At 39.9% G+C, this 27,024-nt stretch overlaps 2 protein-coding genes across 2 annotated transcripts; both read left to right on the top strand.

The window, feature by feature from the left end:
* Positions 1-377: 377 nt before the first annotated feature.
* LOC127788195 (mitogen-activated protein kinase kinase kinase 20-like) lies at positions 378-1,535 on the top strand. The gene has a single exon (XM_052316305.1). It carries the CDS (start codon positions 378-380, stop codon positions 1,533-1,535), a length of 1,158 nt encoding a protein of 385 aa, XP_052172265.1.
* A 23,103-nt stretch (positions 1,536-24,638) lies between these two features.
* Positions 24,639-25,805, top strand: LOC127788194 (mitogen-activated protein kinase kinase kinase 20-like). Its single transcript, XM_052316304.1, has one exon. It carries the CDS (start codon positions 24,639-24,641, stop codon positions 25,803-25,805), a length of 1,167 nt encoding a protein of 388 aa, XP_052172264.1.
* The last annotated feature ends 1,219 nt before the right edge of the window (positions 25,806-27,024 follow it).

The raw sequence follows: 27,024 nt of genomic DNA, 5'->3' as shown, positions 1-27,024 counted from the left end.
TGTATATATGTTAAAGGAATTCAAGTTATAAATGTCGATCAATTAACAAATAAAAATTTTCATGACTACTTTATATATGAATCATAAAATTTTATGCAAAATATTTTGTTTATATATTCTCACCGTAACATATAATTAGGATTTTATTCAAAAAATCCTAACATGAAAGACTTGCAAGAGAAGGAACCCAATCCGATTCTGAAAAGGAAATCTAATTCAACTGAGAGAAGGATACTTCACAATAAAAATACTTCAACCTTTCTGATGATCTGTTAGTGTAGAAGAGAAGACCTTTCTGATCTGTTAGTGAAGAAGAGAAGAGAAGAGAAGAGAAGAGAAGAGGATTCTGTTGAAGAATGAATATCAATCAATCAACGATGAGTTCTTGGGTGAAGAAGAAAGTTCTGGGGAAGGGCACGTTCGGGACAGTGAGCTACTCGGTTCCTCGCTTTCCCAGAGACCCACTGAACGTTCCCGCCATTGCTGTCAAGTCCGCCGATTACAACAAGTCTTCGTCGCTTCAGAAGGAGGCCCAGATTCTTCACAAGCTGCGTCATTGCCCCGGAATTCTTCGTTGTTTCGGGGAAGACGTCAGCTTTGAGGATGGCATAAAGATTTACAACATGTTACTGGAGTTTGCTCCCGGCGGCTCCCTCAAGCATCTGATCCGAAAAAGTGGAGGAGCCTTGCCGGAACGTGACGTCCGGGAATACACTCGCATGATTCTCGAAGCTCTAAGCTACGTGCATGGACGAGGGTACGTGCATTGCGATATTAAGCCAGGCAATATTCTCGTCTTCCCCTCCCCAGACGGTGGAAACATCTTAAAGATAGCAGATTTTGGAGCCGCGAAGAAAAGATTCAGCAAGCTGAAGAAAGGATGCCCCGGAACACTTATTTACAGGCCGTCGGAATCAGTTTCGTATAATTTAAACGAAGCACCGATGGATATCTGGGCTCTGGGATGCACGGTGATTGAGATGATTACGGGGAAGCAAGCATGGGCGGGGAAGAAATTCAAGGACGTGCATGAGCTGCGACGGGAGATTGCGCTCGGGGAAGGACTGCCGGGAATTCCCCAGAATTTGTCTGATGAAGGAAAGGATTTCTTGGGAAGGTGTTTGGTTCGGGACTGGAGGTTCAGGTGGACGGCCGAGATGCTTTTGCACCATCCTTTTGTTGCGCAAGAGCATGCACGGTTCCATAGTATCACAGCCAGCAGAGCAGTGGGTTTTGCAAGCAATAAATGTAGTTCCAGCTATGATAAGTGGATTTCTGAGGAGCCTGCGGTTAAAGAAGACTATAAATTAGCTACTAATTACGTATCATCACAAGCCAAAGCGCCTGATCAGCCTGCTGCAATTGAAGAGTACTCTCCATTAGTATATGATAATCAATCGGGTTGTCCATGCTATAAATGCACTAATTATGTATTATTAGAACTCAAAGCGTATGATCAGTCTGCTGCGGTTGAAGAATACCATCCATTAGCATATGATAATCAGTTGGGTTGTCCATGCTATAAATGCAAATAATTCATCTATTAGCTTTTAAACTACTCAATGTATTTTGTTCATGAGACACTAATGATATAATTTTTGTGTATGATTTTCCTTTGCGCGCGTGTGTCTATTTAGCCTAAACAATAATCAAAAACTTCAACGAACTAGTCTTCTCTCTACAAGAGACACAGAACATTTGATCTAAATAGAACAAGGGTACAAATGATTGAGAGGCTAAAAAATGCTGTTGGAGAAACATCAGCAAAGCCGCCGCGATTAATGAGGTAATTAAGCACAGCTTGGTTTGGTTTCCTAGAGGTTTTTTGAAAGGGGAAAAATGAATGCAAAAGGAGAAACAAAAAATTCAAGCTTGTATGTGTTCCGCACTGGTAGAACCCTACTTGTCCTCTCTAGCCCTTAACAAAAATTTGTGGATTTTGTTGTGTCTATTCACCATTCCTAAATCTAAGGTGAAAAACTAATAAGCCTTTGTGAAGGACTTGATGTTATGTTGTAGCAAGATAATTATGACATTGCGTGATGCTTACTATATATGCAGTCCAATTGAAAGTAAGCAATTTGAAAAACAGGGCTGGGACAGATATATAGAGAGGAATTCTCTAGGAGTCTAGCTAGGCCACCTGCCCAGGCTTTTCCAACCCAGTTTCAAATTTTTGCCGGCATGCACACAAACACTTAGTTGAGTGCCCTAACTATTTTCCCCTTTTTTTCTGCTGTGTACACAAGTCAGGTATGGCAGGTAGGTGCTCTTGGAATTTTCTTTGATTTTTCTAGCCAGGCTGAGTTCAGGATTTCAGTACAGCAAACCTCCCAACTGCCAATACTCACCAAGTTGTCTTGCTATTACAATTATGTGCATTGGCCCCATCCTGGCCTCCTCAGGTCTCAAAATAGGTTCCTTCACATAACGATTATGTCCTGTTCAGCTCTAGTTCTCATATTACCCCAACCATAAATTGTACTTCTCCTAGATCTGGTCACTTGGAATAACAAGTGATTGCAGTTCTAAGTGAATTAGGTTATTCTTTATGTTGGAAGCTTGACTAAGGAGAGTTGTAACTTAATTTCTGAAGTTGGAGAGTAACTATTTTTTGCAATTTTATGCGTTCATCTCTACATGAACTCACACAAAGCTGTGAAAGTGAAGCTGGTACAAAGAAAGAATGCTAAAAAAATACTCTGTTGAGCCTATGTTGCCCGCAAATGTGTTACTTTCTTGGTTGCATATGACTTCACTGAGGATTGAAACTATGTTATGAAGCTGGGTGGAGGACAAGCCTTAATCCCACTAGGTGGAGGTTGGACAAGTCTTTAGTAGAATCTTCTTTTTCCTCACGAAGGTGACCTTAGAGGACTATATGGTATACAGTTGGATGATAAAAGTCTCAATTCATCATTCTCTATTTCTCCATTTGGAAAACTCTTCCTGCCAACTTGGTTGGTTTAACAATGGAACAACATTCTAGCTATAAGTAGCGACTGGCATGCTCAAATCCAAGCAATCTCATCATAGTAGCTCAGTCAAGGCAATAAGGTATTACTGCAAGCATTTTATCAATATTTCTTTTCCTTGGTCATATATTTGGAGACAAAAATAAGTCTCCCATATACTAGTACTAGGCTGTGCAGGCAAAATCACTACAAGCCAGAAAGACCCATGGCTTTTAGACATTATGAGCACACTCCTTATATGGAATAAAGTAGGTTGAGACCTAACAAGGCCTGGGATAGGAGAGTGCACCAGCTTACAGAAAAGCAGCTTGGTGAGTTTAGGAAGTAGGGATACTGGAGGTATGGGGGCAGTGAAATCCCAAAACTGAGCCAAAAATATCCAATACAATTCCCAAAAAGCCTACTCATGAAATCAAACGGTTTGTGTTGATGATGAGAAAACTTTCAAAACTGGGTAGCTTATAAAAAAGGCTGGTCAGTCGGCCTAGCTAGAGTCCTAGAAGAATTCCTAGGTGAGTCCCCACAAGTCTAAAATGACCTAAAAGAGAGATCTGGAAGCTTTGGTTCCAATCCAGGTGCAGTTGAAGAATTGAGTAGTTGAAACCTAAGGTTTTGGGTTAAAGCTGATAAAAGTGACCAAATGGGCACATAGAGCAAGCCTGGCCATGCACACACAAATGAGCCACAATAATCCAAGAATTATGCCACGTTGATGCTGGGTTCAGAAAAACACGGGAAACAGAGTGCCTTGGGCTGGCCATTGCCCTACCTTTGCTCCTAACAGGGGAACTGAATGATTGTATATTTTAGTGTACTGATAACTATACTGCCATGGGCTATTTAAACACGAGGTTCTATACAATCAAGGACAAGTTGTTTCATGGACCAAGTTGGTGTTTAGATTCTTTGTTCATTTCCTTTGACATTAGGATCCTTAGGAATTCTCATCTTTCAAAATTGCGGGTCTCCTAATTTCAAAACAAACACATCATTTTTGCCTCAAGCATGTTTAGAATTTCCTATAATTGGCTTATACACTGAACGGGCCATCAGAATATTGTACAGTATTTTCCATTATTTTTATCGATCCTCTGAAATGACCAAAATGCCCGTTGTTTCTTTGTCATATCAGCATAGGTCATCCTGTGGCAGAACCTGGCTAGCAATAGCGCAGTCCCTTTGCAATTGTCGGTTCATCAAATGATTTTTAGAATTTCTTAGATTTTTCACACTTGCAACACAAGATTTCAGGGACCAAATTTTTTGCCCCTGCATGGCGGCTGTTGTTACAGCCTTTCCAGCTGTACCCAGTGCATTATTCTAGCCACAGTTTTAATTTTTTTCGTTCACATTTGGTAAAAGCTTATCTCACACACTTAAATACTTACTCAAAGTTTCCAGAATTTTTCGAGGCTTATAGAATGACCAAACTACTCCTGAAGTGCATGATGGAATGCAGCCAAGGTTTTCTGGTTTCTTGCAATCTTTTTGGGCCTGATTAGTGCCCAAAAGATTTTTACAAACTTTGAAATTTTGCAGTAATTAACCTGATATATGCTTATTCTCCTTATAGATATGGTCTTTGAGAATGGCAAGTGATTGCATTCCTAACTAAATTAGATTATTCTTTTACTTTAGAAGTAGTCTTAAGTTTGGAACTTTGATTGAGGAAAGTGGTAACTCAGCTTCTGAAAATGGCAAGTAATGTAGCCAGTTTTTGAAATTTTAAGCTTTAAGTCTCCAAATGAATCTGACACGGAGCTGTCAAGATGAATCTGGTACGAAGGAAGAGTGCAAAAAGATATTCTCTGTTTGAATGGCTCTCCCACCAAACTGTTGATCATTTAAATCAATTCAAGTTGAGTGTGAGGAAACTCTACGGGTAATTGAAAACTAGTGCAAACTCAGTAATCTTCTTTATATATAGATGTTATTGGAAAGTTTAATTGGACAGCTTAATTTGAAAGACTTCTGTTCAGCGCTGTACGAGTTGCAAAACAATATAAAAGATGAATATATAGGAGAGTTAGGTTGCAAAGATGAATGAATACACTCATACCATTCCTTTCAATACAAAAGATGTTACTTTTATACGATGTAAATGTGGTTGTCATAAAAAACAAACCTAACCAACCGCTCTCCAATATCACAACTAATGCAACTTCCATATACAAGAAGTATAATCTCAGTCATACATTGCTCTACAGTTTCAGCCACAACATTCCAGTGGCCTTCAACCTTACTGAATTCTTGTTCTCATCCTGCTTTATGTTACTTCCAGAGCTAGAACTTGTGTTCTTTTGCTGCTGATATGGCCAATGGCCAATGTGATGGCTCATAATCTTGTGTCAGTCGCAGAGAGGCTACTCCAGCATGTCAATGGATCACAGCCAAGCATTCTGATACAAATACCATATCCAAAGTTATACTGATATTTTACTTAAAAAGATGCCAGAGTTATACTTGATTTCTCTGATGATATTACTCGGGCCAGGAAGAAAAAGGGAGACAATAAGGATAGAGATGTTTGGTATTTGCAACTAGAGATACCATTTGCAACTAGAGATACCACCACTTAAGCAGAATTTAAAATGCTTGAAGGCATTCAGTGTTTTCCGGCTTAAACCTGAGATGGATAGGGAACTTTGTGCACTGAGATGCCCTTTTAATATATTTTTTAGTTTATTTACTTATGGGAACTAAAAAAAAAAATAGTCTATTTACTTATGTGCATATGATTGGATCTTGCAGGCTTCCTGTGCTCTGATTCCATTCTGGATCACTCACTTAGACTCTTCTGCCCAATGCTTAATTGTGTTCAAGCTTACTAGTGACAAACAACTTTAATCCAAATTGCTTAAGTGTTAAACACATTAATCTAAGCACTGTTCTATTTGAAATCATTATATTTATTACAATTATTAAAACAGTTGAATTATAAATGTAAGGATTTATTTGATAGCTGAATTTCAAATGATCTCTCTAATAGCAAGTTTTGTAATCTTCTTCCCGATTGAGTGTTATGTCTCTCTTGTATTGAGAAGACTAGTTTGTTGCACTTGAGTTTTTTCGGGTAATTTATACAAAATTTCAACACAACTGATAGCAACCACATCCTAATAATTAATATCAAGGAATTAAAAAAGCATACACAAATGGCCAGCCCAAGGCACTCTGTTTCCTGTGTCTTCCTGAATGGAGCATCAATGTGGCATGATTCTTGGATTATTGTGACTCATTTGTGTGTGCATGGCCAGGCTTGCTCTATGTGCCCATTTGGTCACTTTTATCAGCTTTAACCCAAAACCTTATGTTTCAACTACCCAAATTCTCCAACTGCCCCTGGATTGGAACCAAAACTTCTAGATCTCACTTTTAAGTCATTTTTGACTTGTGGGGACTCACCTAGGAATTCTTATAGGACTCTAGCTAGGCCAACTGACCAGCCATTTTTATGAACTACCCAGTTTTGAAAGTTTTTTCATCATGAACACAAACTGTTCAAGTTCAGTCCTTAACCATTTTCCCTTAGAATCACATGTGGTGAGTAGGCTTTTTGGGAATTTTATTAGATATTTTTGGCTCTGTTTTGGGATTTCACTGCCCCATACCTCCAGTATCCCTTCTTCCTACTCACCAAGCTGCTTTTCTGTAAGCTGGTGCAATTTCCTATCCCAGGCCTCCTTTGGTCTCAACCTAGGTTATTCCAAATAAGGAATGTGCTCATAATGTCTAAAAGCCACGTGACCTTCTGGCTTGTAGTGATTTTGCCTGCAAGGCCTAGTATTAGTAGATGGGAAACATATTTTCGTCTCCAAAGATCTGACCAACGAAAAGCAAGAAACATTCAAAAAATGCTTGCAGTAATACCTTATTGCCTTGATTGAGCTACTCTGATGAGATTTCTTGGACTTGAGCATGCCAGTCGCTACTCAAAGCTAGAATGTTGTTCCACTGTTAAACCATCCAAGTTGTCAGGAAGAGTTTTCTAAATGGAGAAATAGAGAATGATGAATTGAGACTTTTATCATCCAACTATATACCATATAGTCGTCTAATGTCACCTTCGTGAAGAAAAAGAAGATTCCAGTAAAGACTTGTCCGACCTCCACCTAGTGGGATTAAGGCTTGTCCAACCTCCACACAGCTTCATAACATAATTTCAATCCTCAGTGAAGTCATATGCAACCAAGAAAGTAACACATTTTCCGGCAACATAGGCTCAACAGAGTATGTTTTTGGCATCCTTTCTTTCTACCGGCTTCACTTTCACAGCTTTGTGTGAGTTCATCAAGAGATGAAGGCATAAAATTTCAAAAAATAGTTACTCTTCAACTTCAGAAATCAAGTTACACTCAATCAAACTTCCTACATAAAAGAATAACCTAATTCACTTAGAACTGCAATCACTTCTTATTCCAAGTGACCAGATCTAGGAGAAGTACAGTTTATTGTTTGGGTAATATGAGAACTAGAGCAGAACAGGACATAACCATTATGCGAAGGAACCTATTTTGAGACCTAAGGAGGCTAGGATGGGTTCAATGCACATAATTGTAATTTGTAACAGCAAGACAACTTGGTGAGTATAGGCCGTTGGGAGGTTTTCTGTACTGAAATCCTAAACTCAGCCTAGCAAGAAAAATCCAAGAAAATTCCCAGAGCACCTACCTGCTATACCTGACTTGTGTACAAAGCAGAAAAAAAAAAGGGGGGAAAATAGTTAGGGCACTCAACTAAGGGTTTGTGTGCATGCCGGCAAAAAATTGAAACTGGGTAATTTTGGAAATGCCTGGGCAGGTGGCCTAGTTAGACTCCTAGAGAATTCCTTTCTATATATCTGTCACTGCACTATTTTCCAAATTGTTTACTTTCAATTGGACTGCATATATAGTAAGCATCACGCAATGTCATAAGTATCTTGCCACAACATAATATCAAATCCTTCACAAAGGCTCTTATTAGTTTTTCACCTTAGATTCAGGAATGGTGAATAGACACACAACAAAATCCACAAATTTTTGTTAAGGGCAAGAGAGGAAAAGTAGGGTTCTACGAGTGTGGAACTCAGACAAGCTTGATTTTTTTGTTTCTCCTTTTGCACTCATTTTTCCCCTTTCAAGAAACCACAAGGAAACCAAACCAAGGTCGAGATGAATTAGCATCACCAACACTAGATTTGGACAAACTCATCACGAACACTGGAAAATTGGAACTTATGTTAAAAAAAAAAAAAAGAAGAAGAAGAAGAAGAAGAGAGATGCTTTAATTTCTTTTGTGTAAATTTTTGGAAAATTGCATTTTCCGAATCTCCAAACCAATAAGAACACTTAGAAACCTCATTTAGGAGTTTTCCAAGTTAAGTTCAATTGTGGAAAACTGAGTTTTCCAAATCTACATTTTTTATTTGGAATATTTTGTCTTTGAACAAGTTTTCTAGATTTCCGTTTTCTGAAAATTACTCCACAGAAAATTTCCTGAGGTTAGGGGCTGTTTTCCATAACTAAACAGCCCCTAACCACTTCTGAACTCTTTGTTCATAGCAATAATTAAATATAAAAGTAGCAGCAGGAATCTTTACACATGCTTGAGGACCTTGAGGCCCTAGAATTTGCAGCTGCTAGGATTTTATCCTGGTACTAATTTGGTATAACAATATACTCACCTATAAAGATGCGGAGGATGGGAATAAGATGGTTAGGACATGTGAAAAGATTATTTAATAAATGCACGTTGGAGGAGGGAGAGCAAAAATTAAGCAGAGGAAAACAAAAATGAAAAAAGAAAAAAGATCTTAGTGAAAAGCTCTTTGGGGATGACATGTGAGATGATGGCCTAAATCGTCCTCAATGGAGGTGATTGGGTGAATTAGAATCCTTGTAGCTAGCCCCCAGCTAGCTAGCTGGATTGAGGCTTGGTAGTGTTGTCTATCTATATATGATTCTTGGAGGTTCCCTATTAGATTTCGCGACTGCCTCTTTTCCTTGGATCCTCTGCTTTTTTCCATCATTGAGTTCTAGAATCACCATTCTTTGCTCCAAGTTGTACTGATGAAATGCCTTCACTATCGAATCCTCTAATTTCCTCTTGCATGGATCCAAAGGAGTAGAAAGGAGGGAGGAAGGCTTATCTCCGAGCCTCGTTGTTTGATCTCGAATTCTTCTTGTTCTTTGACTAACCTATTTCTGATTCTGAGATAGCCTGAGAAGGTTCTTTATCAGCTTCTTTCAGGTCCATAATAAGGAGCCCTGTGATACTCCATTACCACACAGTCCCTCTCCCATTTCTGTGTTGAGTTTTTACGAAGGTGGCTGTAAACACCCGGAAATTAACAAGTTTAGTGATTTGATTTTCCTATGAGAAGTAGAGCAAGCATTGATGAGATGAAATTGTTCTTAAGCTGAAAGGGTTTAGATGAAAATATGATTTTTGGTCATTGTAAGCTCCCTTTACCTTCATCTCAATGTTGCCTTATGAAAGAGTAGAGCTAATAATTATTTTTCACCCCCTAAATGAAGAGAGTATTTCATGTGTTGTATTGTGTGATTATGTTGGAGATGTAATTATTGGTATCGATCTCTTTAAACAAAATTCACAAATTTATTGTTTTGCATTACCATTAACCATTAGCGTCCACAAGGAACAGAGAAACAAAAAAAAAAAGTAACAAGCGCCTTTGGAATAAGAGTTAAGTCCCTAATGCCATAGAACCAAAGGCAAGGCATAAGGCACTTTGTTTTCTGTCTTTTTTGAACTGAGCATCACTGTAGCATGAATTTGCATTATTAGTTATGGCTCATTTAGCTGTGAATTTCATGTAAATTTACTTAGCTTCATGGGTTATCCATTCCTGTGTGTTTTAGTGCCACACAGATTGATGGACTTTTTTTGCTATGATTGGGGCGAAAAGAAACTCTGGTTATAGTTTTTTTCGTTCTTGCACAAATCAAAAGACATGCTTGTAATGCCTCGGCATCATGGTTTTTGTCACTTGATGACACGTTTTTGAAGTTTTTCACCTGAGCATTTTCTGTTTTATTGGAATTTGCTGGTGTTAGTCTTAAAGCAAGATTCAACTACTAAAGAAATGGACTGAAAGAGTTGGCATTTGAGCCATTGATGCATGAGATCAGGTTACAAATAACTGATGCCTTGACTACATTTGTGATGATGTGGTGGCCGATCACCTTCTTCTACCTTGGACTAGGTACCTGAAAAGAGATGAAGTCGGGGACTTTTTCCCCCATAATCACTCTGACGATCAAGTTAGTTCACCAATTTATCTCCAGTTTTCAGTATACAGTCAAGAACTTAGGAAAAAAAGAGTCTAATCCCTTACCCATCCCTATTGCCTTCTTTTTTATCCTCTTGCCAAGATAAGGATGCCATTTTCGAATCGTCGGGATCCCCATCCCGTCCCTTGTCGAACCATGATCTTAACAATATGGATATGGTAATCGTTTCCTAGGGGTTCGGGATAGTCCCTATCTCCGTGATCCTCGAAGTGATGATTGATGTCGAGGAATCCGGAGAATCTTCGTTGGGTATTAGGTTAGTCGGTGTGTTGAGACGTATCTGCCACGTGTCCTTTCTGGGCTTAAGAAGGATGGCGTCAGTGGAGTGGCTCCCCAGCGAGCACATGTCACTGCTACTATTGGCTGTGTTCCCAGGGTATTGGAGTAATTTTGAGCCCGAGGATATTTTTCCTTATCATTTGCCCCCCCACTCCTCGAACCCTTTAACTTGAATGGCTCAAGGAGTGTCGAAGTCTTCGAAGGTTTCAAGCATCTGGTGTCTACTATCTTCGAGGGTTTGACCTCTCTTTTGCTCCGAAGGTTGAGATCCATCGGGTTCGAGGAGCTAAGGAGCTTTTTTTTCTTGTAGGTGTATACATGGTGTGGTCACCAATATTTTCCAATGTCGACATCCGTTACCCTGACGCTATCCAAACCTTTCATTTCTCGAGCCACGCAATTTCTGGGTAATTAATGCTCATTACTTGCCTCTTTGTCCTCCACCTTCAAGGCTTTAAAAGGCGACTCACGCCCTTCTGTTAACTTATTCTTTCGATTATTTTTCTGCCTAGCCTGCTGCCATGTTAGTGTGCATTCCCTTCTCTTCCTTCGTCTTCTTTGCTCTCTCTCTTAACTTTCTTTCATGGTGATTACTGGATTTGGAAGGCTTAACTTAGTCGGCGCGGAGCTTGTTAAGTGGGAAAATCACCCTGCTTCTTCCATTCCCTGCCAATGGATAAGCGAGTCGAAGTGTCAGTAGTTCAGGGAAAAATATAAGCTTCTCGAAGAATGGGAGGTCGAGTTCAACACCTATTTGCGGGCATGTCACTTTGTCGTCGACCGTCTCTGCATCTACAAGCGTGCCTTTGATAGGGGCTTTTGCCTGCCTCTTTGAGGGAGGGTCATGCCCCTTCTTCAACATCTCACCATCGTTCCAGCCCAACTATCTCCTTTTGGATAGAGGTACTTGATGGGTTTCATCGTTATCTTCCATTTTGGCTGAGTAAAGCCTACGGGGGAGCACTTTGATTATTTCTTTACTTCCGATCGCGATCCGGGGGGTGGATTTCTATTTCGCCAAGGGTCGTGAAGGAAGGCTGCCTTCTCGCATCCAAGAAAGGTCCCCATCTTGAGGTCACAGCCACATCGCTCATTTTTTTGGGGGATTCAAAGATTCAGATGACTGGAAGGAGCGCTTCGTCTTCATCCACCCTAAAATGTCCAATTTGCACAAGAGATATGGTCCGTGTGCAATGGGCAGACCTTGGATACCAAATGTAAGCGCCCAAGCGTCAAGGCCATAAAAGAGTCGGCCAGTAGGATCATGGCCCCCAACCGGGACTGGAAAGAGGAATGGCTTTCCAATCCGACGCTTAGCAAAGTGGGCCTAGATGGTGAAACTTGTAAGTGTTAGCCTTTATCTTTCTTCCGTACTTCCTCCTTCCTTTTATCTTTATCGGACATTGATTTCATTGATTTTCCTCATTTTTCTTGCACAGTTGAAAATCTCTGGGAGTTAATCTACTCCCCCATCAGCGAAGGGATGATCCTAGATTTTCTCAAGAGTAAAGGACCTTCTGCCCTGACCAAGCCGAAGAAGACAGCTGAGAAAACCCCCAGGACCTCCTAGAGTAAAGGACCGTTCGTAGCTCCCAGGTCGAAGAAAATGGCTGTGGAAGACCCTAGGACTTTCCAGGAGGCCCCAATGGGCCGTGTCGAAGCTCGCCCAAAGAGTCCTTCCTCCAAGTCCCAGATTTCGAAGAATAAGAAGGACTCCCAACCTACTCAGCAATCGACCGCAACACCTACCTCATCTCAAGATCTGTCCGAAAGTGATAATGAAACCATCACCCAAGTGCTTAAAGTAACTAGGGCGAAGGCTCCGAGGAGTCAGCCTTCTATAGGTATGGGGCCAACCTTAGTACACCGCGTCGTTCCAATTCCCTCTATCTTTAGGCGCATACTAACGTCCATATCACTAGAGGACCACCCAGAATTAACAGGGAGAGCTTCACTAGAGGAGACCTTGGTGCTATCTCCCAAGGAAATTCTAGCTCTGAAAGCGAAGCGTCGAAGAGTTGAAAGTGCCTCCACCCCCTCTCCAGCTGATATAAGTAAAAACCCCAAGGTGACCGAAGCTTCCCCTAACATTTTGGCGACTTCAACTATCTCTCTGCCTCCTGCTACCGAGCTTGGCGCAGACCTTTCTCACCTAGCTATCTCCAACCTTCCGTCCGCCCCCAGCAACATGGACTACTATGTCGAGGCCTTGAAGGTAATATTAATCGTTTGATTTTCTCTTCGGGCTTTGATTTTCTTTTCCTGGCAATGCCTCTCGACCTTTAGGAATTTCGTAACCCAACGAGAGTCTAACCATCTAGCTCACATTACGGTTTTGGATTCTGAACTCCGAAGGCTTCGGGAGTCCGAAACCTTATCTTCCAAGGTAGCAGACCTCGAGCATCATGTGCACGTTCTCGATAAATCCATTGAGTTAGCTCGAGAAGAGGCTAAGCTTGCCAACGAGGTCAAGGCCCAGGCTCACCAGGAGCTGGAGCTGGCGTAGAATGAGATATTAGAAGCTCATCAAGCCAACTCCAAGCTCGGGGAAGAGCTGGATGTCGTGAAGGCCGCTAATGAGAAACTCAGGGAGAATGCAAAGAAGCTATCCACGGAGCTGAAGGAGAGCAAAAAGAGCCAAGCTGAAACCATGGAGTCCTATGCCCAGTGTAAGGAAGCTTTCTAAGTAGCTAATGCAAAGCTCCGATCTGCCCTTGAAGATACCCGCGTGGCCTTTCAAAATGGTCGCGAGGAAATTTGAAATTCTGAGACTTATGCTATGGAGCTAGAAGGGGTCATTTGGGGTGGATTCAAGTACATGAAGAAACTCACGAATGAGCGCTTTCCGAACCTGGACGTGGACTCCATTATTTTTGATGTTTCAGCTGCCTTGTCTTCTTTAGAATAGGTGCTTTTGTATTTGAAAACACAATATCTTAATGAAATTCAACGCAGACATTTTCTTCTTTCTGTGCTTGTTTGTTTTTTCAAACTTACAAAATTTTCACATTTCTTTGTAAAGATCCAGCGCTAAATAACCATTATTCGGGGGAAGCTAAGTGTCCCCCCCTTTTTTGGCCGCGCTTAAATGTTGGACTTTGACTCTAAGGAGGGGGCCCCCGAGGATCAAATTTGGTCCTCTCTCTTTTCTTTTATTGGGGTTTGAGGCCCTCGAGGATCACATTTGATCCTTTGTCTTTTTATCGGGGTTCGAGGCCTGCGAGGATCACATCTAATCGTTCATCTTTTTATCGAGGTTCGAGATCCCCGAGGATCACATCTGATCCTTCATCTTTTTATTGGGGTTCTAAGCCCCTGAGGATCACATCTAATCCTTCGTCTTTTTATCGGGGTTTGAGGTCCCAAAGGATCACATCTGATCCTTCGTCTTTACTCGGGGTTTTAATACTCCGAGGTTAACCTCATTTTTTGGTCAAGGGTGGTCCCCTAGGATTTATTTGCTGTGAGGAACTGAATTGTTGGGAGAAAAATATAAATTTATTTCAAGAGTCATAATAATAAGAAACATTACTGATAAAATTTTCTTGAATTTTGCACATGCCAAGTATTCTTGAAGGGTGTGCCTTCCGCAGTTTCGAGTTTATAAGCACCCGGACTGAGGGCTTCCGTTATTCTGTATGGGCCCTCCCAGTTAGGTGTCAACTTGTTCACCTCCCGAGTGCTTCGAATGTCTGCTTGCCGCATCACCCAATCTCCGGGCAAAAAACTCCTTGCCTTAACCCTTCGGTTGTAGTACCTCTCAATACATCGATTGTAAGCTGCCTGTCGAACCTTCACTTGGTCACGGAGTTCATCCAAGAGATCCAAGTTGTGTCTTAGATTCTGCTCGTTCGACTTTGAATCGAAAAGCTCCACTCTGAGTGTAACACCCCACTCTCCCAGGGCGTTAGGTAACGTAAGATTTCGAGGATATAAATTTTTTTCCAAATAAAAACCCATCACAAAAACCATTCCCTAAAGATCCCGTTACACCTTCTCAATATATCAACTATGAACCATCAATAAACTAAGACAGGTACATCATCTCAAATGCGGAAGCTAGATCGAAACCTCAATAGACACAATCGAAACCACTTTATTCATAATATAAGTTGAACTAACGTTTACATGACGTCATCAAAATTAACAACATAATTAAAAATGACATAAAATAAACTATCCACTAATCGCCGTCACTCATCGGCCATCCCTTTTCCCTTTGCACCACTGCCTTCACCTAGAACGTTTGAATATTCCAGAGACAAAGTCCATATTAGATGATGAATCATCTAAGTGAGAGTTCAAAAACATATTTTCATGAATGAATGCAAGACATGAAATAAATTAATACACCCGATAAGCCCTAACCCAAGAGAATCCCTAGCGCTTAACCCTACCACGGGAAAAGAGTAATCTCTCTTAAAAGCTATGCCACCATACTGACTCGATGACACGACGCGATTCTAGCTTAAAAAGGGCAAGCCAACGCATCTCTCCAACATCTCAGGAACAATCATTACCAACTCCCGGCCCAAGAGGGTCACATCAATGTAGGAACCCGGCTCACCACATTTACGACGGAGATTATGTTCCCACTCTAAGCATCCAGGAACCACCACATAATCCCAACTCCAAAATTTCACATGGACCACCTAGTCATCCTAGTGCAATTTCCCTAACCAAACGGCCTGGCACAAAAACCAAGGCGGCTATCCTGGCATACTCACCAGCACAAGATACCCCTATTATTCCGTCATGCCCTTGGAGAATTACAGCTACACTATCCAGATAACATCTTAGGCTGACATCCCACATGAACAACACAATATGGACCACCTAGTCATCCTAGTGCAACTTCCCTGACCAAACGGCCCAGCATGGAAACCAAGGCGGCTATCCCGACATGCACACTAGCACCAGATACCCCTATTATTCCGTCACGCCCTTGGAGAATTATGGCTACACTATCCAGACAATATTTTAGGCTGACATTCCATACGAACACACAAAACGCAAGACCATGCCACATGTCATAATTCAAAGCATCATATAGACAACATTTTATAAAATGCAATGCAAAAGTTTAAAACGTTTAGGGACGAACCTCCCTCATAAAACCAACCGTCACAAGTTAAACCGTTTGCATGCATAAAACCATTTTGCATGAAATCTCCATATGTTCAGGTAGAACAAGCACAATAAATCAAGTTTTGAGGGCAAACACTCACAATAAGTCAAGTTTTGGGGGTGAAAACTCACAGTAAACAAGTTTGGGGGAGAACCACTCACCTTGAATGAAACTTAGAACATCTCAAATCTTGTGCTCAACCTCGACTTTTGTGCAACTCCTCAAGTATTTTGACCCAACCATCTCCTTACGCGCGCTGCCCAAGTGCTCTGCTCGTGTGATGCCTCACGTATGCTTTAAAAGCCCTCTATCCACTAAACCCGAAGCACTCTCATCTAGCACGAAATTTATCACAACTTTGAATGAGAGAATCCTTAGCCATGAACTCCCTATTTTTAGGTTTTGGAAACTTAGCCACCAAGAAATACATATTTTGCAATCATTTCAAATCTTCCAAAATCTTTTCCAATCATTCCAAATCTTCTAAGATCTTCTGCAATCATTGTAAATCTTCTAAGATATTTTTCAATCATTCTAAATCTTCTAAGATTTTATATAATCATTCCTAAATTTTCTAAGATTTTCTGCAATCATTCTAAATCTTCTAAGATTTTCTGTAATCATTCCAAATCTTCTAAGATTTTATGCAATCATTATTATCCGAATCAAATTTTATTCAAATCAAATCTTTATTCAAATCAAATCATATCCAACAAAATCTTATCCAATCAAATCTTATCCAAATCTTATCTTATCTAATCAAATCTTATCCTTAAAGTCATCATGAGCCTTCATCTTATCTCTAACGTCATCATGAGGTTTCATCTTATCTCTAATGTTATCATGAGACTTTATCCTTATCTCTAAAGTCATTTATGAGACTTTTCCTGAATTTCTCAAATGTCCCTAGTAAAAAGGTTTCAAGAATTACACTTCAGCTCAAACTTTTGGGTAATTGTACTTAGACCCTTTTCACATGGTCCTTGAGCTAATTTTTAATTGCATTTTAGTCCTTGAAGAATTGATTAATTACGCTAATATCCCTGATTTTTAAGTAAATTACACTTTTACCCGAACCTCAAAAATTACTATTTTGCCCCTGGCTCAAAAATTGAACTTTTGTCTCAAAACATCCACAATCCCTTAAAATATCATATTTTCTCAAGTATTTGAATCTAAAAATGTCGAGTATTACATCCCTTACGATCATTCGATTTTCCAAACTAAAATTAGTCGTACTGAGAAATTATCTCTATTCCGATTTCTTTAAGTGTCATAAATCATGTCTTAAGACACTTGTCAATGACATATTTTTTTCCTTAGATATTTACGTTCTAGGATACTCCCTTCCTTCGATTCGGTAATTAGTTAACTAAATTCTCAAATTGATTTTCAGTTCCTTGAACTTACTTGACACTTTGCAATATGGGGTATTACACTGAGGGTTGGTATCCCTATTTCCACAGGGATCAAAGCTTCCGAACTGTAACATAAATTGAATGCAGTCTCGCCCGTAGATACCTTCGCCGTGATTCGGTAAGACCATAAGATACTTGGTAATTCATCCACCTACCTTCCATCTACTTTATCCACACGAGCTTTTAAGCCATGCAATAAGGTTCGATTAGTGAGCTTGATCTGGCAATTAGCTTGCGAATAAGCCATTGAAGTGAAATGCTGCCTTATCCCCAACTCCTGGCACCACTCCTGCACCGATCGGTCAGTGAACTAAGTGCTGTTGTCTGAGATTAAGACTCGAGGGATTCCAAATCGGCAGACCACATTCTTTCACAAAAATTGCTTTACACGCCAAGTAGTAATGGAGGCCATTGGTTCCGCTTCAACCCACTTCATGAAATAATCTATAGTGGCTATAAAATATTTAACTTGGCCAGCTACTGGAGGAAGAAGACCCAAGATGTCGATGCCCCATTGAGCGAAAGGGCAAGGTATGGCCAGATGAGTTAATGTGACAGCTGGTACATGAATCAGGTTGGAGGTTCGCTAGCATTTATCGCAGGCTCTGACTGACTACTCTGAATCCTTCACCATTGTTGGCTAATAATACCCTTGCCGAAGAGCCTTCTGGCTAAAAGTTCAGGCCCCAACATGACTTCCGCATATCCTTTCGTGGATTTCCCTTAGAATGTAGTCTGCTTCTCGGGGCCGGATACATTTGAGTAGGGGCTGCGAAAATGACCTCTTATAAAGCTTTCCGTCAACTACCACAAAACTTCAGGCCTTCCTCTTGATCTCCCGAGCTTTTAAATCGCCTTTAGGAATCTTTTCGTCCTTCAAGTATAATAGCACAGGATCCAACCAACTAGGTTAGGTATCAACACACATTTGTTCAACTAACTCCTCGATGCTCTTTTGCGGAAGAAACTCAATTCGGATTTCTCGAGAGCTCGTAGGGAAAAAGGATGAAGCGATTCGAGACAAAAGATCTGCCTCCATATTCATGGCTCGAGGAACATATTCCATCTTCACTAATTGGAAGCACGCCAACAACTCTTTGACCATAGCCAGATATTTTGCCATGTGACCTTCCCGAGCTTCATATTCCCCATTCACTTGTTGTACCACCAAATTGGAGTCTGAACTCACCTCGATTCGTTGTGTTCCCAACTGCTCAGCCAATCTTAATCCTGCTAGTAGGGCCTCATATTCAATTTCATTATTAGATGCTCGGAACTCAAAGTGCAAGGCATATGTCCAAGTTTGTTCGTCAGGGTTTCTGATCATCAGCCCTACTCTGCCGCCGCCCGAGGTCGAACTTCCATCCACGGCCAACATCCATGGCCTTTGATCCTGTTCCACAACCTTCTGAAATCCAACCCCTTCGACGATAAAATCTACCAAGGCTTAGTCCTTGATAGTCGGTCGAGGCCTATACTCAATATCAAAAGCCGTGAGCTCCATCGCCCATTTCAACATTCTTCCTGAGAGCTCCGATTTACTAAGTACCTGCCTCAAAGGTTGGTTAGTGAGGACGATTATAGTATGAGCTTAAAAGTAAGGTTGAAGTTTCCTCATCGAGATTATCAAGGCAAAGGCTAACTTTTCCATGGGAGAATACCGAATTTCGGCTTTTGTCAACCGCTTACTGGCATAATAAACAGGAATCTGCCTTTTGTCTTCTTCTCGAACTAGCACCGAACTTACGGCCTCTTTGGCCACTGCCAAATAAAGATACAACGGTTCCTCTTGCTGAGGCTTGGTGAGAACTAGAGGTGAAGTTAGATGTTCATTCAGTTTGTTGAAAGCTTCTTGACATTCATCGTCCCAGACAAAATTCTTCACCTTCGACAAGGCTTTATAGAAAGGAAGACCCTTCTCTACTAACCGAGAGAGGAATCTCCCTAAAGCTGTCATTCTTCTTGTTAGGCTCTATACTTCCTTAATGTTCCTCGGAGCCAGTATGTCTAAAATAGCCTTAACCTTCGCTGGGTTCACCTCAATCTCTCAATGATGGACTATATAACCCAGGAACTTTCCTGCAGAAACTCCAAAAGCACATTTGACAGGATTAAGTTTTACGTGAAACTTACGAAGAGTTTGGAAACATTCTTCCAAATCTATAGGATGATGCTTGGCAACGAGGCTTTTCACCAACATGTCATTTACATAAGCCTCCATGTTTCGGACCAACTGATGTTGAAAGAGCTTATTCATTAGACGCTGGTAGGTGGCCCCGGCATTTTTCAGCCTGAACAGTATTACTGTGTAAGAGTAGGTTGCTTTTTTAGTGATGAACGCCATCTTTTCCTGATCTTTGGGGTGTAGCAAAATCTGGTGGTATCCCTGAAAGGCATTCAGAAAACTCATCAATAAACAGCTAGCCATCCCATCAATCAAGGCATTTATCCGAGGAAGGGGGTAGCTATCCTTCGGGCAAGCCTTGTTAAGATTAGTGAAGTCGATGCAAAGCCTCTACTCGCCCTCTCTTTTGGGCACCAACACCATATTTGCTAACCAATTAGGATAATCTATCTCCCAAATGTATTGCGCCTCCAATAGCTTCTCCACCTCTGCCTTAATCACTATAGCTCTTTCTGGGGCAAAACTTTGCTTCTTCTATTTGATTAGTCAGAAATCTGGACGTATCCCTAACCTGTGCGTCATGACCTTCGAATCGACCCCCGGCATGTCTTGGGCTATCCATGCGAAGACATCTGCGTACTGTCAAATGAGGGATAAAATTTGACCCCTCAAGGGGTCTTTCAGCTTAGCACTTATCTTTACATAATGATCAGGGTGATCTTTCCTCAAAGGTACCTCATCGAGCTTGTCCACGGGCTCTGCCATCTTCGGATCCTCGACCCATCAAATAAGAAACTAATAGTTGGCTGGGGTCCCCCCGCTCTTTCTCCTTCCAAATCCTTCCCATGACCAGAAGTTTTCCCTTGTAGTGGATTCTCCTTCATCTTCCCTCGCGGGGTCTCCGCACCTCTTACCACGCCAATGGATGCCATGTAACATTCTCGGGCCAAACACAGATCCCCTCGCACTTCTCCTACCCCATTAGCCATAGGGAACTTTACCATCATGTGATACATGCTAGGAATAGCCTGAAGAGCGTTGAGGCTCGACCTTCCTAGAATCATGTTATAAGTTGCAGACAGGTCTGTCATCAAAATATCTAACTTGACCCGAGAGGTTCGGGAACCCTTTCCCAAGATCAACGGAAGCTGAATGACTCCATCCGAATACACTGCTTCCCCATCAAATCCGACCAAGGGGACATGTTCCGGTCTCAAGTACTTTGTTTGGTATCCTATGCCCAAGAAAGCTTTCCTGTATAAGATCTCTGAAGAACTACCCACATCTATTAGGATACACCAAAGCTCCCACTTTTTGAGCTTGGCTGTTATTACCAATGGATCGTTCCGGTTCGGATACCCCGGGAGGTCGTTGTCCGAAAAGGAGATCGTCTCCCCTCTCTTTGACCTCTTCACCCTCGTGGTCCGGCTCGCTCTTAAATCTTCCTCACCCTTTGCTCCTGGGAGTTCTCCTGCTTGCGATGGTCTCTCCCTCTGGGTTGAATTCCGAACGAGATCTTGTTCTTCAACTCAGTCCCTCCTGGGGGGAGGACTCCGCAAACACCGCTCCCTCCCCTTTTGGGAGTTTGCTTCCCTGGCAACAAAACTCCTAAAGAAACCTCGATTAATGAGCTCTTGAATCTCTTTTTTTAACTAGTGGCATTCCTCCGTATTGTGGCTGTGATCTCGATGGAAGCGACAATACTTATTCCAGTTCCTCTTATTAGATGGTGCCCTTATTGGTAGAGGCTTTTTCAAATAGTCATTGCCTTCAATAGTAGCGAGGACCTTCGTTCTTAGAGCATTCAAGGGGGTAAAATTGCTCGATTCCCACCGAGGATAGTGCTTCTCCTTCAAGTTATCATCAATTCCTAAATAATACTGAAATATTTTGAACCCTATATAATAATTACACCATCATTACCAAGCATATAGTCTATTTCGATGTCATCTTTCACTATGCCCATCCACTGAAATTGATTTCTAATGACGTGATCTTGGAGAAAAAGATTTTCTTAAGGTTCTTCATTATCTTCTTGTAATATATATGGGTTTTCCTTTTTGCTATAGCAATAATGGAAGTTCTCATAAGTCTATCTATAAATAAGCAAATGACTAAAATAAAATATTCTAATCTTTAGTGTTGGTCTCTTAAGAATTTTCTTAACTTGATCTACTTCCAAAATTATTTTTTCTAACATTATTAGGTTGTTTATGATCTTTTGGAACCTATCATTCATTTAACTAATGTTTTTATTTTGGAGTAATTTAAACTTCTCATATTGGGACATTAGTAAATTAATCTTAGTGTATTTCACTTGGTCTATTCCTTCATAGATTATTTTTAATTTTCTTCATATTTCATGTGATGTAGAACAAGCAGAAAGTTTCTCAAATTCACAATGAGGGATTGAACAAAATGTTATGTACCTAGCTTTATGATCCATTTGATGTTTTCTAATATCTTGTTCAGTCCATTTTTCTTCTATGTTTGAAGACATGGTAAAACCATCTCTAATAATTTTTGATAAATAATAATCTATTGAAAATAAATATGACTCCATCCTCATCTTCCAATAGGAAAAATTTGTGTCATTAAAGAACGGTAGTCTAGAGGGTGAGAGTCATTCGGTTATAGCTTGGTTGGTGAATGAGACCATCTAGATCTCTTCTAAGTTAAAGTATAAACTAAGGGTTTAATTATTTTATAAGTCTGTTTTGATACTAATTATTGGTCCCTTAAGGTATGGTCACTCAAGAGGGGGGCGAATTAAGTGTTTAAAATTTTTTCTCCCTGTTAATAAATATTATTGATTAGTTATTTTCTTTAAGAATATTTAAATTATTTTCTTTTAATTAAATTCTTATTATTTAATTTTAAACAAATTAAGATTTTATAACTATATATATGTGAGTTTGATATTAATAAATTATAAGCCACAAGATATAATAAGAATAAATAAATGAGGTACAAAATAATTTATAGTGGTTCGATGTTTCCACACACATCTACTCCACTCTCCTAAGATCTCAACCACCCTTGGGGCTCACTAAGATTTCCACACTAACTCACATTAGAATCTAGATACCCTCCTGTATTACAATAGGTTATAGGAAAACCACCAACACCAAGGTTTTCTCCATAACTTACCTTGAAAATTAGATTCACATTGATTTTAATGGTTCTAGGAAACCTATACAATTCACAATGATAATTTAATTGTTACAGATAATTTGTCTACACTTAGACACAAATAAGAAATTAAGAACAAATTATACAAGGTAATAATTTTTAAATAAATAAATAATTTTGTAATCTCAAATTGAATGGAGAAGATCGGATTCGGTTTTGCGATTTCTTTTTCTCCTTTTACCTTGTGGCTCTTTGGTGGATGTGCAATGAATTTTTGAGAGTCTTGAAATGTTTGAAAATTAGCTTGAGAGCTTTTGAGTGTTTAGGATGTGCAATATGGGCAATGGATCATCTCCAAAATAAATTTGGAACTATTTATAAGCATTTTGAAAAATACTGTAGCGGCACTATAGCAAATGTCAAATTTATTGTAGCAACGGTCAAGTTCACTGTAACAACGGTAATGTGCACTGTAACAACGGTAATGTGTATAGCATGTGACTTCTTATCTAATATTTTTCAATTATGTTTATCTTTTCTCCTATTTAGATAAACATATCTTAAAACTTATAAATAAGAAAAAAATGATACATATATCCTCTAGTACATTCCAAAAAAAACTAACAAACAATTTGATAAAAATCTTAAAATGCTTTTCAGTCTTATCTTGATTATTTTATATTTTGATTTAAAAAATATTCCAACATTATTATTTTAATATAATTTTATTTTACTTATTTTAATAAACACTATATTACCAAAATAAAAAAAAATCATTTATGAAACTAAATTGAAACAAACACTTCACTAGGGGTTGCTTGCATTAGTTAAAAATAAATTAAAACAACCAATTGGACACACAAAGCAAACTTAGGAAAGATTTTTGAAAAATTAATCCATGAAAATTCTCACAAGTCCAAAGTGATATCAAAGGAAAGGCTGTAAAGGGTGAAACCTGATTCCACTGGGAGCAAGAATCCTATATTTATGTTTATATATAAATAAGCAAAAGGATATACATATATTATCAATAGAAAATATAAAAGATTTGGTTTTTTTGGGTATAATATAATTTTGATAACATTAATCTTTTGTATGAGGAGTCGCTCTACGGGGCTCGACGGGCCTACCGAGCGACTCATAGAAGGGGGCAAAAAAGACGATTTTGCCCCGCCCACTTTGCAAATTTGCAAAGCGGGCCACTGTCTCCCCTGCCATGGTTGCTATCTCGCTGTTGTCGCCTTTCTGTCATGGTCGCCCTCGTCAACAATCGATGCAACAACTGTAGGCGAGGGCGAGGCGGCGGTCATGGTAGGGGAGACGCACCAGAGCAGGGGAAAATCTATGGGAGGATGAGGGAGAAAGCAAGGCGTGGGGGCAAAATTGACTTTTTACCCCATTTCGGTAAATCCATCACTAAGCCCGTCGGGCTTTCTAGCATTTTCTTTGTATAAGATATTCTAGAAATTAAGAATGTATTTTCTATTTATTTAACTTGATTAATTTGAAAAGTTGTATATGTTAAAAGAGAAAGAGAATTAAAGTTATTAATTTTGAAAAAGAGACCCAACCCTTACCCCAATTTAAGTAGAATATATATATTATCACTTGTAATTCGAATCAGAATCGTTAATGTGCCTACATCTGTTTCACTTATAATACTCATTGATGGATCTGATTAGGTTCGAAGATAATTGAATTGACATTGCACTTAGAACGAGTAATCTAAACTATTATTGCATTTGCACTTAAGACCTATAATTTTATTTCAATCTTATCCTACAAAGACGAAAATTGGGTTCGGGCAATATAATCTGGTTTGATGGAATTTTGAACCTAAAGCTGATTACTGAAAGTTGCCAAAATTGTCTAGCGTGTCAATTTTATAAAAATTACTTTTTGACCAAAAATTTTGGAAATTCTCAATTGCACCCTCTATTAAATCCCAAATAGTTTATAATTATACTTTTGCCCCAAAAGTAAAAAATTTGTAAATTGGACTCATTTTTTTTCAATTTTTTCGGAATTAAATTTTTCAAAAATTATTTTAAAATTTTCATTTTTTTAAAAAATATTATTAAAATTTAGACTATTACATCGAACCCCAAAATCCTAACATGAAAGACTTGCAAGAGAAGGAACCCAATCCGATTCTGAAAAGGAAATCTAATTCAACTGAGAGAAGGATACTTCACAATAAAAATACTTCAACCTTTCTGATGATCTGTTAGTGAAGAAGATAAGAGAAGAGGATTCTGTTGAGGAATGAATATCAATCAATCAACGATGGGTTCTTGGGTGAAGAAGAAAGTTCTGGGGAAGGGCACGTTCGGGACGGTGAGCTACTCGGTTCCTCGCTATCCCAGAGACCCACTGAACGTTCCCGCCGTTGCCGTCAAGTCCGCCGATTACAAGAAGTCGTCGTCGCTTCAGAAGGAGGCCCACATTCTTCACAAGCTGCGTCATTGCCCCGGAATTCTTCGTTGTTTCGGGGAAGACGTCAGCTTTGAGGATGGCATAAAGATTTACAACATGTTACTAGAGTTTGCTTCCGGCGGCTCCCTCAAGCATCTGATCCGAAAACATGGAGGAGCCTTGCCGGAACGTGACGTCCGGGAATACACTCGCATGATTCTCGAAGCTCTAAGCTACGTGCATGGAAGAGGGTACGTGCATTGCGATATTAAGCCAGGCAATATTCTTGTCTTCCCCTCCCCAGACGGTGGAAACAACTTAAAGATAGCAGATTTTGGAGCCGCGAAGAAAAGATTCAGCAAGCTGAAGAAAGGATGCCCCGTAACACTTAGTTACAGGCCGCCGGAATCAGTTTCGTATAATTTAAACGAAGCACCGATGGATATCTGGTCTCTGGGATGCACGGTGATTGAGATGATTACGGGGAAGCAAGCATGGGCGGGGAAGAAATTCAAGGACGTGCATGAGCTGCGACGCGAGATTGCGCTCGGGGAAGGACTGCCGGGAATTCCCCAGAATTTGTCTGATGAAGGAAAGGATTTCTTGGGAAGGTGTTTGGTTCGGGACTGGAGGTTCAGGTGGACGGCCGAGATGCTTTTGCACCATCCTTTTGTTGCGCAAGAGCATGCACGGTTCCATAGTATCACAGCCAGCAGAGCAGTGGGTTTTGCAAGCAATAAATGTAGTTCCAGCTATGATAAGTGGATTTCTGAGGAGCCTGCGGTTAAAGAAGACTATAAATTAGCTACTAATTGCGTATCATCACAAGCCAAAGCGCCTGATCAGCCTGCTGCAATTGAAGAGTACTATCCATTAGCATATGATAATCAATCGGATTGTCCTTGCTATAAATGCACTAATTACGTATTATCAGAACCCAAAGCGTCTGATCAGTCTGCTGCAGTTGAAGGGTACCATCCATTAGCATATGATAATCGGTTGGGTTGTCCATGCTATAAATGCAAATTCATCTATTAGCTTTTAGTACTACTCAATGTATTTTGTTCATGAGACATTAATGATACCAACTTTGTGTATGCTTTTCCTTCGCACGAGCGTGTCTATTTAGCCTAAACAATAATCAAAAAGTTCAACGAACTAGTCTTCTCTCTACAAGAGACAGAACATTCGATCTAAATAGAACAAGGGTACAAATGATTGTGAGGCTAAAAAATGCTGTTGGAGAAACATCAGCAAAGTTGCTGCGATCAATGAGGTAATTAAGCACAGCTTGGTTTGGTTTCCTAGTTGTTTTTTGAAAGGGGAAAAATGAATGCAAAAGGAGAAACAAAAAATTCAAGCTTGTATGTGTTCCGCACTGGTAGAACCCTACTTTTTCTCCCTAGCCCTTAACAAAAATTTGTGGATTTTGTTGTGTGTCTATTCACCATTCCTAAATCTAAGGTGAAAAACTAATAAGTCTTTGTGAAGGACTTGATGTTATGTTGTGGAAAGATAATTATGACATTGCGTGATGCTTACTATATATGCAGTCCAATTGAAATTAATTAATTTGAAAAATAGGGTTGGGACAGATATATAGAGAGGAATTCTCTAGGAGTCTAGCAAGGCCACCTGCCCAGGCTTTTCCAAAACTACCCAGTTTAAAATTTTTACCGGCATGCACACAAACACTTAGTTGAGTGCCCTAACTATTTTCCCCTTTTTTTCTACTGTGTACACAAGTCAGGTATGGCAAGTAGGTGCTCTGGGAATTTTCTTGGATTTTTCTAGCCAGGCTGAGTTTAGGATTTCAGTACAGCAAATCTCCCAACTGCCTATACTCACCAAGTTGTCTTGCTATTACAATTATGTGCATTGGTCCCATCCTGGCCTCCTTAGGTCTCAAAATAGGTTCCTTCACATAACGATTATGTCACGTTCTGCTCTAGTTCTCGTATTACCCAGATCATAAATTGTACTTCTCCTAGATCTGGTCACTTGAAATAACAAGTGATTGCAGTTCTAAGTGAATTAGGTTATTCTTTATGTTGGAAGCTTGACTGAGGAGAGTTGTAACTTAATTTCTGAAGTTGGAGAGTAACTATTTTTTGAAATTTTATGCGTTCATCTCTACATGAACTCAGGCAAAGCTGTGAAAGTGAAGCTGGTACAAAGAAAGAATGCTAAAAAAATACTCCGTTGAGCCTATGTTGCCTGCAAATGTATTACTTTCTTGGTTGCATATGACTTCACT

The sequence above is a fragment of the Diospyros lotus genome, chromosome 13, assembly GCF_014633365.1.
Source record: "Diospyros lotus cultivar Yz01 chromosome 13, ASM1463336v1, whole genome shotgun sequence".
Classification (NCBI taxonomy): Eukaryota; Viridiplantae; Streptophyta; class Magnoliopsida; order Ericales; family Ebenaceae; genus Diospyros; species Diospyros lotus.
This window is presented reverse-complemented; position numbering and strand designations above follow the sequence as displayed.

Coding starts and splice junctions, on each gene's coding strand:
- LOC127788195 (XM_052316305.1), top strand. CDS start 378: ATGAGTTCTTGGGTGAAGAAGAAAGTTCTGGGGAAGGGCACGTTCGGG.
- LOC127788194 (XM_052316304.1), top strand. CDS start 24,639: ATGGGTTCTTGGGTGAAGAAGAAAGTTCTGGGGAAGGGCACGTTCGGG.